The sequence below is a fragment of the Protopterus annectens genome, chromosome 8.part0 (assembly GCF_019279795.1).
Source record: "Protopterus annectens isolate FY-2018-M chromosome 8.part0, PAN1.0, whole genome shotgun sequence".
In the NCBI taxonomy this organism is placed as follows: Eukaryota; Metazoa; Chordata; order Ceratodontiformes; family Protopteridae; genus Protopterus; species Protopterus annectens.
The window spans coordinates 1,711,096,673-1,711,112,097 of record NC_056741.1 but is presented as its reverse complement, the minus strand read 5'-3'; the positions used below and the strand labels follow the sequence as shown (position 1 = coordinate 1,711,112,097).

General features: G+C 39.1%; 1 protein-coding gene across 1 annotated transcript in view; it reads left to right on the top strand.

The window, feature by feature from the left end:
- LOC122808552 (DNA topoisomerase 1-like) overlaps positions 1-15,425 on the top strand; it is an 859,013-nt gene that overhangs the window by 657,595 nt on the left and 185,993 nt on the right. The window contains exon 9 of the mRNA XM_044079506.1: positions 2,593-2,687. Coding sequence (XP_043935441.1) covers positions 2,593-2,687 — 95 coding nt within the window. The remainder of the gene's footprint in view (positions 1-2,592; positions 2,688-15,425) is intronic.

Below are 15,425 nucleotides of genomic sequence, written 5' to 3'. Positions count from 1 at the left end.
AGAGTTTGCAGGAACAGCGGGTGGTGATTAGTCGGGATTTAAGCAGGGACACTGCCAATGCTGTTGGAAGTGTAGTTTGAGGCTTTTTTTTTAACTGGGTTAAGGAGGATGGGTGAGTAAGTTTGGCAGGTAGCATATTTCAAGTTTTGCTTACTGAGTTGGTGAATAGAGAGTCCCCAGCCACATTTATGCTCTTAGTTGTTTGTGCCAGCAGTTTGTCAGCACAGCATAGTGACCTCAGGTTGCTGTATGGTTTGATGATCTTATTTATTGCTGGTGTTTTTTCTGGTTGATATAGTATATATGTATTCATTAATTGCTTTTTCATTGAGCTTACTGTGTCTCACTATCAAATACTTTGCTATAATCTAAGTAAATGACATTTGTCCACAGATTATTGTCCTTATTACCTTTAGCAAAGCTATAAATTACTAATGCAGATGTGTGTTGAGTCTTAATCTGTTTAATTATGGTGAACTCTGTCCATTAGACAACATTCAATTTTTTTTTAGAGTTTGATAAACTCGTCAGATGGTAGTTGGACACTTTTCTGCCCAATATGATAACTTTTGCTCACAGAATTACAGGCAGAGAAAGGTTTGGGAAAAGAATTTACCTTGATTTACTCTGTTTTATTAGCTGCCTCCTATTTTGTATCTATTTATTATATTTGTTATCTGAGTGGCCGTGTTTGGTTAGACACCCAAGGTACAAACACCAGCAGAACAGTGAACACACAACAGTAAATGTATGTAATGTACATTAGATGGAGAAAGAGAATAGTCTGGATACTTTTTAACAATGATAAATTATCAGGATTATTGTAATGTAGACTGTTTACACTATTTGCATATTCCCAAGAAACCATGTAGACTCTTATGTGACTGCTAATTTGGGATGCATGTGAGCATAATAACCTTGTGTGTTTGTTTACTCCTGTGCAAAGCACTTGCTGCTGGATGGAATGTTACCATTTTTTATATAATGGGAGATGTTAGATTATGAAAGAGAATTCCAAAGTATAGAGGCAGCTACAATGAATCACCTCTCACCATTGCCTTTGTTTGTGAGATGCAGAAAATTTGCAGATACATCTCAGTATAACCCCCTTATACACGTATGTATGTAATACTTTCAGCTGGAAGCACTTTACTATTACAAGGAAAATACGTAGTAACCACAGCACTGCAGGACAAAAGCCAATAAAGGTCAGAATCTGAGGAAGTTTCCATTGGTGAAATGAAGGCGCCTAATCCTGTCTGAAGATATCTTTTTTTGTGAAATTTAACCATGTTATACCTTTTGGTGTGTTCCAGTTTTAATAATGTGGGTACGGACCTTTATTGGCTTTTGTCCTGCAGTGCTATGGTTGCTGCTTGGTTTGTATTGGATTTCTCAGCATTTGTTTTGGGTTACAAGTGTTTCATTACAGGGAAAGTAGCAAGTTGTTGCAAAATAATGAATCTCTTCAACATGATGTGGTCATTTTTGGATATCTAGACAGACAAAACAATGATCTCTGCTGTCGCTTAGGCAGAAAAATTGCAAAAATATTTCCAAACATGTCTTGTTGAGCATGCCTCGAGAAAAAGTCATCCATTTTGACTCAAAAGTGGAGGAAGCTTGTAGAGAAGGCCCTTAATTCTGTGGCCCTTTAGTGGGTTCCTTGTGGCCTTCTGTTCTTTGACTCTGTCAAAGTCAGGATCGTGGTCACTTGTATCACCAACCATGCAGGGTTGGATGAGCCAAACTCCTTATGCCAAGCTTTCCTGGATGTCCCCAGCACAGGGTCATGGTGGAAAGAAAGGCAGGCATAGTCCAGTCCACTTATCTGCTAAAAACAGTGTTCATACAATAGTACCCTTTGCCCTGAATGGCATGCAGCGGGTGGCTTTCAGCATCTGTTCACAGTCATATGGTTGTTTTTATACTTTCAGTTTCTTGCTCATACCCCTGCAGCTCTGTAACCTGATTTAAATATATCCTGGCAAATAATGTAATGTCTGTTCGTATATTCTTTGTCTGCTATGAAACAAAATAAGTTATTTGCAAATGTCTTTGATTTTTTTTTTTTTTTGCGCATTACATATTTACTGTTTTGCTGCTTTGCCTTGCTCATAACACTGTTGTGGAAAAAGGCATTTCCAGACAATTTCTTTACAAGCATACATTACTTTTCCAAGCTGACGATGGAAATATGAAAGTGATGTAATACTGAAATGGATTTAATCCTGGAAATAGTGACCGAGAAGTTTAAAAGATGTACAAGGCGACAGTATGCATCTGTGCTTAAACTAAGTCATACTTGTATTGTATCAAAACAAAGATTTTTTTTTCTTTCAGGTCATCATACAGCAAAACAGAACAAAATACAAAAATGATACACACTAAGATATAAGGCAGCCACATGTTGCTACAATTGGACACACAAGATAATTTAAGTAATTAGCTAGCAATCACAAGCATGTTTGCTTGCACTTTAGTTCTTATTCGGTTTCCAAGTCTGTACATCCTTAACACTTCGGTATAGATTGACCAGCTGTTCCTGTTTTAAAATATAATTTATTGTTGCAGTTGTTTTTCCCCCCTTAGATTGATGCCAAAAAGGAACAACTTTCCCTTGTAAAGAAGGAGCTGAAGCAAGCAAAAACGGAAGCAAAGGAGAATGACACAGAGAAGATAAAAAAGTGAGTGGCGTTCTTATTCAAAGACAAATTGGTCCTTGAAACTACACACAGTATGTGAAGCAACCTTTTTGGTTCTTGAAATATTGCTGTCTGTAACAGATTTATGCTATATGCTGCTGTAATGCAATACATTCATAAACCCAATAAACCAGAAAGGATAAGTATCACAAGCTCAGTCTTGAAAACTTATTTTTTCTTTGTTTTTAATTAAGAGTTTGGTAATGAGTAACAGATACCAAATGTAGGGCAGTGTAAGCAATGCCCACTTTATAGTTTACAGCTCACAGCAAGCTGTGGTGCAAGGAATATCTAAATTGTATTGACTTGTTCTTAAACAGCACTACAAGCTGTTTTGTGGTAATTAACTACAATTTTATTTGATTTTCTGGTTGTTAAACTCAGTTAGTATAGTGAGTCAGCATTTGGTTTTATTTTTGGTAAAGGTATTATTACAAATATATATAAAAACTGAGTCTCCTCCTTTCAATTGTTAATGCTACACTGCCATCTGGAGGCCAATAGTGGTACAGCATTTAAACTACAATTTTCATATTACTGCACTGCATTTAAAACACTGCAAACTGGTTGAAGAAGGAATGAAAATGGAAACATCATCAACCCTTGTATTTCATAAACAAGGGTTGTGGCAGAGCATTTCACAGAAAACTGCACGACTACATAAACACACAGCACATAAGTACCAGATGGGTCAGCTGAAGTCACTGTTGCACAGTAATCTTGTCCTATACATGTTTTACTGAAATAATCCACACTGCAGCTGTAGGATGACACTGCCTGTGAGAAATGCAGCCAGAATGTGTGACCTATTGCCTATAAATCAGAAATAATATCCCTTAACTACACTGGATACGCTAAGCCTGAATGAGTTTGCTTATTTGCTCTAAACAGTTTAAAAATAATGTCAACTCCTTGAACATCCACAGTATAGGTAGTGCAGAATAAATTCTAAATCCAATAATAAATGAATCAATGTAGCAGCAAAACGGTTTGACTGCTTTGTAAGAATATGTACAGGGTGGACATTTATAAATAAATACAGGCATCAGCAAAAGAGTACATTTGATATGTTATCCGTCTAAATTAGTTCACATTACTGTCAAAATGACTTCCCATCTGTGTTAATGTTTTATTTGTGCATCAGGCATTCTGATGGTCATAGAAACATATAGGCTGTTCATTGGCTGATCACAAAATTTGGCTTTGGATCTTACAGATTTCTAATATGATACGTCATCTGCCAGCATTTTAATGGTTTTAGATTTGCCTTTACTGTACTGTGCCCCTTTTTATTTTATAGGTTGGGGACACTGCTAAGATTAGTATTAGCTAATTCATCAGGACGTGCCTCATACGTACAAAAATCACAGCGGCAAACATCTTTTTGTGATGGTACATTTTTTGAAAGGTTTCCATTATAGCTGACTGGTATAGAAAACCCATTGAATTGACCTCAGAACAAGTTCAGATACATAACAGCAGTTGTGAAACTAGTCATTTTGTTAATCAGTTGGTTCCACTGGTCTAATTAACGTATGATTTTTTTTTTCATAGCCAGACATTGTGTGCAAAAAACAGAATAATAAAAGTAAATGGCAATATTTAAGCAGCAAATGTTTGTGATAGACCATTATTGTCAAAATTCATAATAATGTTGTACAGTGGAAATAAACCCAATGAAGAGTGACCTGTGTCAAATCAGTCAAGTTTATTAGAATAGCGTGACATAGTTAAAACGACTATGTGAGTGTGGGTAGTGAACTAGTTTGTGAACAGAACAGGCATTGTATTACAGAAGTAGAGAGACATAGACATTCATATAACAGGTGCAGTATGGGGTATTCTGTCGTCAGAAACGATGCTAGACAGTAAGTAATGCGTGAAGCTCCATTTAGTGTCAGTAATTTGCTCCAAATCAAACAGACACACAACAAAGACCATTTGTTTACGAAGGTGTAGTGCGTCTGAAGTTCAGGTTTGTCTTCAGTCTCTTGCACAACTTACAAATGGCTATGAGTCACAAGCCCCATCTCCCTGAATGTCACATGACATCAGCTTATCTGACACTAAATCTTTAATAAGCAGTTTATACTGCTGCACAGGTTGCATGTTTATTATGGTTTTCTTTCATCATGGTTCTAAATCCACTAGAATGTGATGCTTCACTCTGTTCCGCCATCATCTCTCCCATTATTAATCCTAGCCTATCTTGTGTGTTATGCAAAAAACTGGTAAATGCAGAGGTTCATAAAGGGAGTCACATTGATATATATGTGGATTACTGTGAAGTTCTTCAATCAACACAGAAGCAGTACTAGATAGACTGAGAAAAGGGGTATCAGCGGGGTCTAAAATACAGAGATGGCTGAAGGAAAACGAGAGAAGATAATAGTAAAATGAGTAATTTCAGAGGAAAAGGCACTAAATGTTAATTTCACATGGACAAACATTCTGGGATCTGTAGGCTCAACTGTGTTCATATTGTATGCAATACTGGATATAGTACAGGCTTAACCTCTTGACAGACTGGACCAGACCATGAGCAACCCAAGGTAATATGGGATCCAGTTATTTAGTGGGTAATTATAATCTAGTAGGAGGAGCTAAAGGTGTGCAGCTGAAATGTTAGGATCAGCAGCTGGCAATCTGTTTACAATATATAGTTTTGCGGAGCATATCTCTCAACTGTTCAGAATTTTGCAGTGTCTAGATTTCTGCCTCATATTTTTCATCTGTTCCTTATAAAATGTGATTATTCTGACAAACGAACAAGAATTGAAGTTATTAAATATTGACGGATATCAGATTTCTGACTTCATGTCCTTCAGAAAATGCATGCTAATTTAAAGCCTGTTTTCTAGCAATTTTCTAAGCTTATAAGAATATTTAAAGTGTGCCCACAATTTTAGGTCTTTGTCCCCATTATTTTTGGGTTTATCTAGAATTTGTGTGCTAAGAAGGTTGAGAGTTATATTGAAGTCCAGATTAAAACAGCTATGAAGTGAAAGGTTTTATGGACCATGATTATAATAGGGAGGGTTGCGTCAGGAAGGGCATCCGGCGTAAAACTTCGCCAAAACATTTCATGCAGTCACCAAGAAAAATTTTTATACCGGATCGGTCGAGGCTAAGGTTAACGACCGCCAGCAGTACTGTTAGCCTACAGGGTGCTGGCGGAAATTGGGCTACTGTTGGCCGAAGGAGGAGAAGAGGCGGAAGACATGGCCGAAGGCAGGGGGAGAGGAGAAAGGCTAGGACTGTGGTAGTGAGGCTCGGAACCTTGAATGTTGGCAGTATGACTGGTATAGGGAGAGAGCTAGCTGATATGGACAGAAGGAAGGCTGGTATATTGTGTGTGCAAAAGACCCGATGGAAGGGGAGTAAGGCTAGGTGTATCAGAGGTGGGTTCAAATTGTTTTATCATGGTGTGGATGGGAAGAGAAATGGCGTAGGAGTTATTCTGAAGGAACAGTATGCTGAGAGTGTTTTGGAGGTGAAAAGGGTGTCGGATAGAGTGATGTTTATGAAGCTGGAAATTGATGGTGTAATGATGAATGATGTTAGTGCGTATGCTCCACAAGTTGGGTGTGCAATGGATGAGAAAGAAAAATTTTGGAGTGAATTGGATGAAGTGGTGATGACTGTACCCAAGGGTGAGAGAGTGGTGATTGGAGCAGATTTCAATGGGCATGTTGGTGAAGGGAACAGAGGGGATGAGGAAGTGATGGGTAGGTATGGTGTTAAACAAAGGAATGCAGAAGGTCAGATGGTAGTGGATTTTGCAAAAAGGCTGGACATGGCTGTGGTGAATACGTATTTTAACAAGGGGGAGGAGCATAGGGTGACATACAAGAGTGGAGGAAGATGCACACAGGTGGATTATATCTTCTGTAGGAGGGCCAGTTTGAAGGAGATTGGAGACTGTAAAGTGGTGACTTGAGAAATTGTCGCTAGGCAGCATAGGATAGTGGTTTGTAGGATGACGTTTGTTATCAAGAAGAGGAGGAGGAGTGTGAGGGCAGCACCAAGGATCAAGTGGTGGAAATTGAAAAAGGGTAATTGTGAGGTGGAGTTCAGGGATGAGTTAAGGCAGGCACTGGGTTGCAGTGAAGAGTTACCAAATAGCTGGGTAACTACAGCAGAGCTAGTAAGGGAGACGGCTAGAAAGGTGCTTGGTATCACATCTAGACAGAGGAAGGACAACAAGGAGACATGGTGGTGGAATGAGTAAGTACAGGAGAGTATACAGAGAAAGAGTTTGGCAAAGAAGAAGTGGGATTGTCAGAGAGATGAAGAAAGTAGACAGGAGTATAAGGATATGAGGTGCATGGCAAAGAGAGAGGTGGCGAAGGCTAATGATAAGGCATATGAAGAGTTGTATGAAAGGTTGGACACTAAGGAGGGAGAAAAGGACCTGTACTGATTGGCTAGACAGAGGGACCGAGCTAGGAAAGATATGCAGCAGGTAAAGGTGACAAAGGATAATGAGGGAAACATACTCACAAGTGAGGAGAGTGTGTTGAGGAGATGGAAAGAGTACTTTGAGGGGTTGATGAAGGAAGAGAATGAGAGGGAGAGAAGGTTGGATGATGTAGGGATAGTAAATCATAAAGTACAATGGATTAGCAAGGAGGAAGTAAGGATAGCTATGAAGAGAATGAAGAATGGAAAGGCTGTTGGCCCAGATGACATACCTGTGGAAGCATGGAGGTGTTTAGGTGAAATGGCAGTGGAGTTTTTAACCAGATTGTTTAATAAAATCTTGGAAAGTGAGAGGATACCTGAGGAATGGAGAAAAAGTGTTTTGGTACCGATTTGTAAGAATAACGGTGATGTGCAGAGCTGTAGTAACTACAGAGGGATAAAATTGATCAGTCACAGCATGAAGTTATGGGAAAGAGTAGTGGAAGCAAGGTTAAGAAGGGACGTGATGATTAGTGATCAGCAGTATGGTTTCATGCCAGGAAAGAGCACTACAGATGCAATCTTTGCTCTGAGAGTGTTGATGGAGAAGTACAGAGAATGTCGGAAGGAGTTGCATTGTGTTTTTGTAGACTTGGAGAAAGCATATGACAGGGTGCCTAGAGAGGAGTTGTGGTATTGTATGAGGAAGTCAGGAGTGTCAGAAAAGTATGTAAGAGTAGTACAGGATATGTACAAGGATAGTGTGACAGCGGTGAGGTCTGCGGTGGGAGTGACGGATGCGTTTAAGGTGGAGGTGGGGTTACATCAAGGATCAGCTCTGAGCCCTTTCTTATTTGCAATGGTGATGGACAGGTTGACAGACGAGATCAGACAGGAGTCCCTGTGGACTATGATGTTTGCAGATGACATTGTGATCTGTAGTGAGAGTAGGGAACAGGTAGACCCTGGAGAGATGGAGATATGCTCTAGAGAGAAGAGGAATGAAGGTCAGCAGGACTAAGACCGAATATGTGTGTGTGTCAATGAGAGGGAGGATACAGGAATGGTGAGGATGCAAGGAGTGGAGGTGGTGAAGGTGGATGAGTTTAAATACTTGGGGTCAATAGTTCATAGTAATGGTGAGTGTGGAAGAGAGGTGAAGAAGAGAGTACAGGCAGGATGGAGTGGGTGGAGAAGAGTGTCAGGAGTGATTTGTGACAGACAAGTACCTGTAAGAGTGAAAGGGAATGTCTACAAGAGGGTAGTGAGACCAGCTATGTATATGGGTTGGAGACAGTGGCATTGACAAAAAGGCAGGAGTTTGAGCTGGATCTGACAGAATTAAAGATGTTAAGATTTGCACTGGGTGTGACGAGGGTGGACAGGATTAGGAATAAGTATATTAGAGGGTCAGCCCAGGTTGGAAGGATGGGAGACAAAGCCAGAGAGGCACGATTACATTGGTTTGGACATGTGCTGAGGAGGGATGCTGAGTATATTGGGAAAAAGATGCTAAGGATGAAGCTGCCAGGTAACAGGAAAAGAGGAAGGCCTAAGATAAGGTTTATGGATGTGGTGAGAGAGGACATGCAGGTGGTTGGTGTGACAGAGCAAGATGCAGAGGACAGGAAGAAATGGAAACAGGTGATCTGCTATGGTGACCCCTAACGGGAATTGCCAAAAGAAGATGATGATGATTATAAATGAGATAAATGCCCAGGAGGAGAGCAAGAAATGGTGATGAATGTCATCAGGTTGCTCCCTTGAGAAATACAAACTCCACAGACCAGGAGACCATTTTACTTCTCTGTAGATCACTGCTAAGGCCACAGCTGGATTGATTTGTCCAGGTAGGTCATTGCTCAGGCCAGAGCTGGAATGCTTTGTCCAAATTTGGTGACTTATGTGGAGATGAAAGTGCAACTGTTTTAGCAGTATAGTTTTATGCACAGAAGGGAAGACATTTGGAGATGGTCCCTAGATGCTAGGGATGTACTTCCTAAAGGAATTAAAGGAACAGGAATATTATTGGGATATATAAACTGTCCAATAGATGTCGGTGAATGAACAAAGATGTTTCATGAGCAGAAAGTACAGGGTACTACATGTGGGAAGAAACAATTCTACTCAACAGAAAACTAAGTAAAGCAAAGATGGCAGAACCTGAAGTGACAGCCTAAGTTTGCAAGGTAGAAAGTTGATATGGAAAAGAGTAGATATGGGTGAAGTACATGTGATGACAGGAAGATTCAGGCATTTGTAGGGACTAGGTCCAAGTTCGCTAGAATTGTGACCCAACTGGAGAAAAGAGATAAATAGCTTAACAGATGAAAGATCAGTCGCTCTGAGTTTATTATGCAGTGTGGTTTGGAGATCACTATAGAAGAGACAGCTTCTGTGAGGTGTGAATTAATTTGTGTGTGTTAATGTATCATTAAATGTAATAACTGAGCGTCCGTAATCTTCATGTCACATAGTATATCTCTTTTTTTAGAGATTTAACTCCAAATATATTGTAGTGGCTAGATCGGTATCCTCTGTGCCTGTTTGCACTCATCTTGACAAACCTGTAGCTATAAATAAATCAACACGTGAAGACAGATGAAGGCTGCCAGCCTAGCCAGATAGAATTGTGTAGATAATTCTGTCATTTGTAAATATTAATATAAGCCACAGGCTTGTTCTCTTAAATGGGAAAAATGGTGTTAAATGTGGAACTGCAAAAATGTAACAGCAGTGCACTCTGCTGTAAGAAAGCTGATAAGTCAAGCATTTCATGACTGTCTTTGATCTCAGGGCTTGGAGCCAATATGTCTGGATGAAGGAATTCTGTCAACTGTTTTGAGGCCAGAGTTTGTTTATTTGTGTCTTTCGGCTTTTCCCGGTTAGGGGTCGCCACAGCGGAACTCTGGTCCGCTAATGATTGGCAGTTGATTTTTACATACCGGCTTGCCAGGCCTGATGCGCAACCTTCAATGAAGATATGCCCATTCACGCATGTCTCCACGCAGAAGACGCTCTAGCTGAGAATCGAACCGAACAGCGTCTTAATGTGAGGCGAAAATGCTACCGCAGCACCATGGCAAAAATTTGCATGTATAAATTCTTTTATTGCTCTGGTTCCTGACCAGCTGCAAAATCAAAGGTAATCAACCTCAGAGTCTGTTAGCCTGGGAACCAGAAAGAAATCTGAAATGAATCAGTGATACAGTTATCAATTTAAGGACAGAAAGAATGAGAGCATTTGAGCATTTGTCTTGAGAACATCCAACTCGCCACTTTGTCTGTGTCTTTATGTAAGTAGGATTTTAGAACTGTGTTTTCTCTTAGAAATAGCTAGGAATTAGGAAGATTAGACCAAGTGTTTTTCTGTGTTGATGTCAGAACTTTTCTACTGTATTATTTTAAGTATTTCTCTGTGATCTCTGAACTCTTGACTGGCACTGTGTAGCAAGAAGCATTGTCTTGTGTTTTTTTATTTATTATTAAATATTTTTAAACCTTTCAACTGTGGCTGTTTTGTGTAGAGGTAATTTAAGCTCCAAGAGTACATTGCATGTATATAGTGATACTATACCAAGTTACTCCAAACAAGTCTTGACTGTTTGGTTGCACTTACCGTTTGGATAATAATATTGCACAGTATAACTGGACACCCTTTCATAAGGGCCTTTGAGTAGCTGATAGTTGAGTGGTGGCAGTGTTTTCTACCGTATAGTCTGGGTAAAAGGGGCACAGCTGGAGAACCTGCACTAGCCTTCCCCAGGAGTGACTACAGGTTGTATAAACTCTTATCTCAGTGTGTGTCAGCTACTTGGGTGGGGACACGAAGCACTGGTTGGACAGAGAGGGTGCTGGAGGTTTTAGCTTGCCTACTAGGCTGAGATCTAGACCCTGTAGCTGTGCCAGTGGGGAGTCTTATTTGGGGATCTGGAGAGAAAGGGAGAAACCAGCCCCAGACTGACTGTTATCGCTGTGTGCTCTTAAGGGAAATTGTACTTTACTGTGTGAGTATTTATTATCCTTTCCCTATATGGACACCCCTCACTGGTGTTAGTGGTGAGGATTGAGGCTCCTTGATTGCTGGGCCAGTGCACAGGTGTCATACAACACAAACTAGTACTTAAGCACTTTCTTTCTTTTACTCTTAGAACTTCATCAGAATAAATCAGCATAAAACTGGCATCAATTTAAACATATTTAAAAATGACATAACTTAATCAGCCAATCGTTTCAAAAATTACAAATCTATTAACACTAAAATGTTCATAAACAGCATAAAATCAATCATAAACCAGTGCAAAAATAAAAACTACAAAACAAAAAACAATTTAACGTAACTCATATATAACTCAAAACTATTAAATACATTTGTATTTTAACAAACTTTTAACTGAAATGGTTTCATTTAAACTTGGACTAGCGTCGACACATAAGACTTGCCATTTGAGTTCAAGAAACTTAAGATAATTATTGACTTGATTAATAAATACTTTGGAATCAACTACAAAAAAAATAAAATGTACACAACTGGGAACAGCTCAAACTATATCTAGCAAGAGCATTATTGGTGTCTTTATTTTTAACAGCTATTGCATGTTCACTTATAGGTAAACTAAGTTTTCTTGTGGTTTTGCCAATGTAGAAACTTTGGCAGCTACACAGCTCAATATACTAAACATGAACTCTTACACTTGAACCACCCTGTGGACTCCAAAGTAAAATCAATGTGTTTGAATAAATACTGATTAACAGAGTAAATGAACCTACAGAATTTGCAACTATTATAAGGAAAGGAACCAAAAGATCCTGTACCCATCCCACTATCTGTGCCCTTAACATGTTCCAGTAAATATTTTTTAAGTTATGTGTTTTCTTAAAAGTAAAATTTGGTTCAGTCCCAACTATGTCACAAAGATCTTAATTACTTAAAATAACTTTCCAATTTGCCATAATAATATCCTTATCCAAATTCGCTTCAATACTCATAGGAACAGGAAAGGCCAAGTTTTTCTCAGATATTCTACTTCTATCTTTGAATTTCAGAACAAACCTAGAAGTGAGGATAGGTGGAAACTTCTCATCTCTTAACCCAATAACTTATCAGAAATCTTTGACAACTTTTCATAAGGATAGCCCCCTCAAGAAGCATATTGATAAGTAAATCAACTTCTTTTAAAAAATATTCTTTATCACTAATAATATGACTAAGTCGAATAACCTGACCCCCTAAAAATGTTAAACTTCATAAAGGGAGGATGAAAACTGCTAAAGTGCAAATAATTATTGCTAAATTTTAAATAAATAAATTAATATTTATCTTGATGCGTGGATGGGAAATAGAAAATTCACACCGGGGACCACTCCAATTACTCTAATCCACAGAAGTACTGGGAACTAAGGTCGGGTGGCATGATGACAGGGTAGTCCTATGGGCTAGGCTTGTAAAGGCTCCAGTGCCATTAGGCTAGTACACACCTATGAATAAATTTTATTTAAAAATACATTTTTTGGACATTGAATTATATGTGGTTTTGGATCAAATAGATTTATTAGTAACATTTATAGAAAGGAGACCTTTAGCAGTAACAGTTTGCACTTAAGCAGATACTGAGTGTATCCATTTGTATTCCAAGTGCATGTCCCTCTCCAGTGTCAGTGGTGAGGATTCAGGCTCCTTGATTACTGGCCCAGTGTAGGGACTTCACAACCTCCCTCCAAATGTCTGCATCCAGTACCTCCATCTTCCAACCTAATGTCTGCATCCAGTACCTCCATCTTCCAACCTCCAACCTAATGTCTGCATCCAGTACCTCCATCTTCCAACCTCCAATGTAATGTCTGCATCCAGTACCTCCCACTTCCAACCTCCCTCCTAATGTCTGCATCCAGTACCTCCATCTTCCAACCTAATGTCTGAATCCAATGCCTCCATCTTCCAACCTAATGTCTGAATCCAATGCCTCCATCTTCCAACCTCCCTCACAACGTCTGCATCCAATACCTCCATCTTCCAACCTCCCTCACAATGTCTGCATCCAGTACCTCTCTCTTCCTACCTCCCTGCCAATGTCTGCATCCAGTACCTCCATCTTTCAACTTCCCTCCTAATGTCTGCATCCAGTACCCCATCCTCCCTCCTAATGTCTGCATCCAGTACAGCTTGAAATCAAAACAAAGTTCAAGGCAAACAGTAGACATGAAACATAATATGAAGTAGCATAATCCAGAGCACAAGGCAGTATTGTATTAAAGGAAGTTATACGTGATTCAGGATGGTCTGTATGGACTCCTTCCAGGAGCTCAGCCAAAATGGGCCAAAAGACCATACTATCAGTGGTGTCAGATTATGACATTGGTTCAGCTCAATATCAAACAGAAAAATGGGTGGCAGGCATATACTGAAGTGAGACCATACAGTCATCGGTTCAAATGAAGAGTTTGCAAGCCAAACTGGAAAACCAGTTCTGGCAAATGGCCGAATGTGCCACCTAAATGAAGCAGGAATTTTCTATAAGATTGTAAAGTTTCATGTTAAGTTTGTTTATCACAACATTAATCCAGACATTAAAATCACAAAGAATCATCCAGTTGGGACATTCATGCACGGACTGATGAAGAGGTCAGACAACTCTTGCAGAAAACCTGCCAGGTAACAGGAACGTTTTTGGAAATTGTTCCTGGGTGCACTGAAATATGTATTGCTTTGTCATCTACCAAGGAAAAATCCAAGGCAGATAAGAAATGCACCACCGTCACCAGAATTTCATATTGGCTACAATATCTGATAATCCCCTTAAAAAAGGACAATTTTGTATATGTTAATCCATGATTTTCAGATTTTTTTCAGCTACCAAATTCAATTAACATGAATTAACTGGACCCTATTTGTTCTACAAATACACAGTAAGGTTACTTTCTACATTATACAGTCACTTCAAAAATCAGAATAAAGCCAAAACACTAGACCTACTTCAAGAAAGATGTAACAGTTAATAATACTGGGCTTAACTAATTATATATTTTTAAAAGCATTTACTAGAACTTGCTACATTACATTCTACAGGTCTTACTATAGCTATAGCAAAGTATATTTCCTTTGTGATGACTGTTTTTTCAGTTCACTGAAAGACTATTTTTGCATTAAAAAACAAGAATCTCTGATTTGATGATAAAATATTGCCTTCAGTTTCTTGGAGAGTTTTTTTGTGTAATTTTATCTTCATGCAGAGGGCGTTCTAACCACGTGATCATTTCAACAGTTTCTTCCTTCTGCTGTACAGTTTGTTTATATAGACTGACCACCAGGTTGGTTTGTTTTAGAATTTATCACTATATTCAGTTCTAGTAAGGACTGCAAAATCAATGCATTTGTCTAAATGTTTATATAGACCTTTAATGTAGGTGGCTGTATATTCTGGGTCAACTGTGGAGTTTCTTGAGTGAATTTAGAAATTGTCATATAATTGTAAAAAATTCCTTTTTAAGTCTCCAAGGAAAGTGTTAGTTACCAGGGGTTGGAAGTTTTGCAATTAAAGGTAACCAGCTGGTAGTCTGACGTAACTAATGAGGGACCAACAGGGGGAAAGAATTATGGAGCTAAGTTTGTGAGAACCAGGTCAAGAGTGTGTCTGCCCCTGGTAAAGTTAAGGACAAGGTGATTCAGGGTATTTTTTTTAACCCAATCCAAGAAAGGTTGGGAATATCCTATGTTGGTAGTGCAGGTATTCCAATCCCATTGGACTGATAATTGAATTCTTCAAGAATTATTGGACCATTACTCATTGCTTGTTTCAAGGAATGCCAGTAAGTTTTCAAAATTGAGAGGGGTAAAATGAGGAGGATCAGGGATCAACATCAAGCTAAAAATGTAGACATTTGACTTTCTGTGAGCTCATGGGGGGGTGGTCTCTGGGCATCACCTTTAAAAAGGATACTGTCACTAAAGAATGTCAAGGCTTTGCTGCAGTTACCAGTGGAATTAAGTGTGTAGTAGGCACAAAAGGGGTGCTGTCTCTACAGTATCAACACAAACCTGAACACTTTGCAGATGAACAAATACCTCCAAATCACACAGTTTATTGTTAGGACTCCTGGCATTGAGGACCACCTTGATGTTTGCCATTCCAGTTATTTGCTTGGTTGGTGTGTTCATTACATAAACTCTGCCTAAAAAAGACACAGTGGGTGTGATATAAGGAAACATTGTCAGCCCACTTATCTGGAATTTTGTAAATAATTCTATGTCATTTGTGAATCAGTTTATGTACTGAGCTAAAATGTAACCACAGCATGCCCTGCTGACTTAGAAATGGG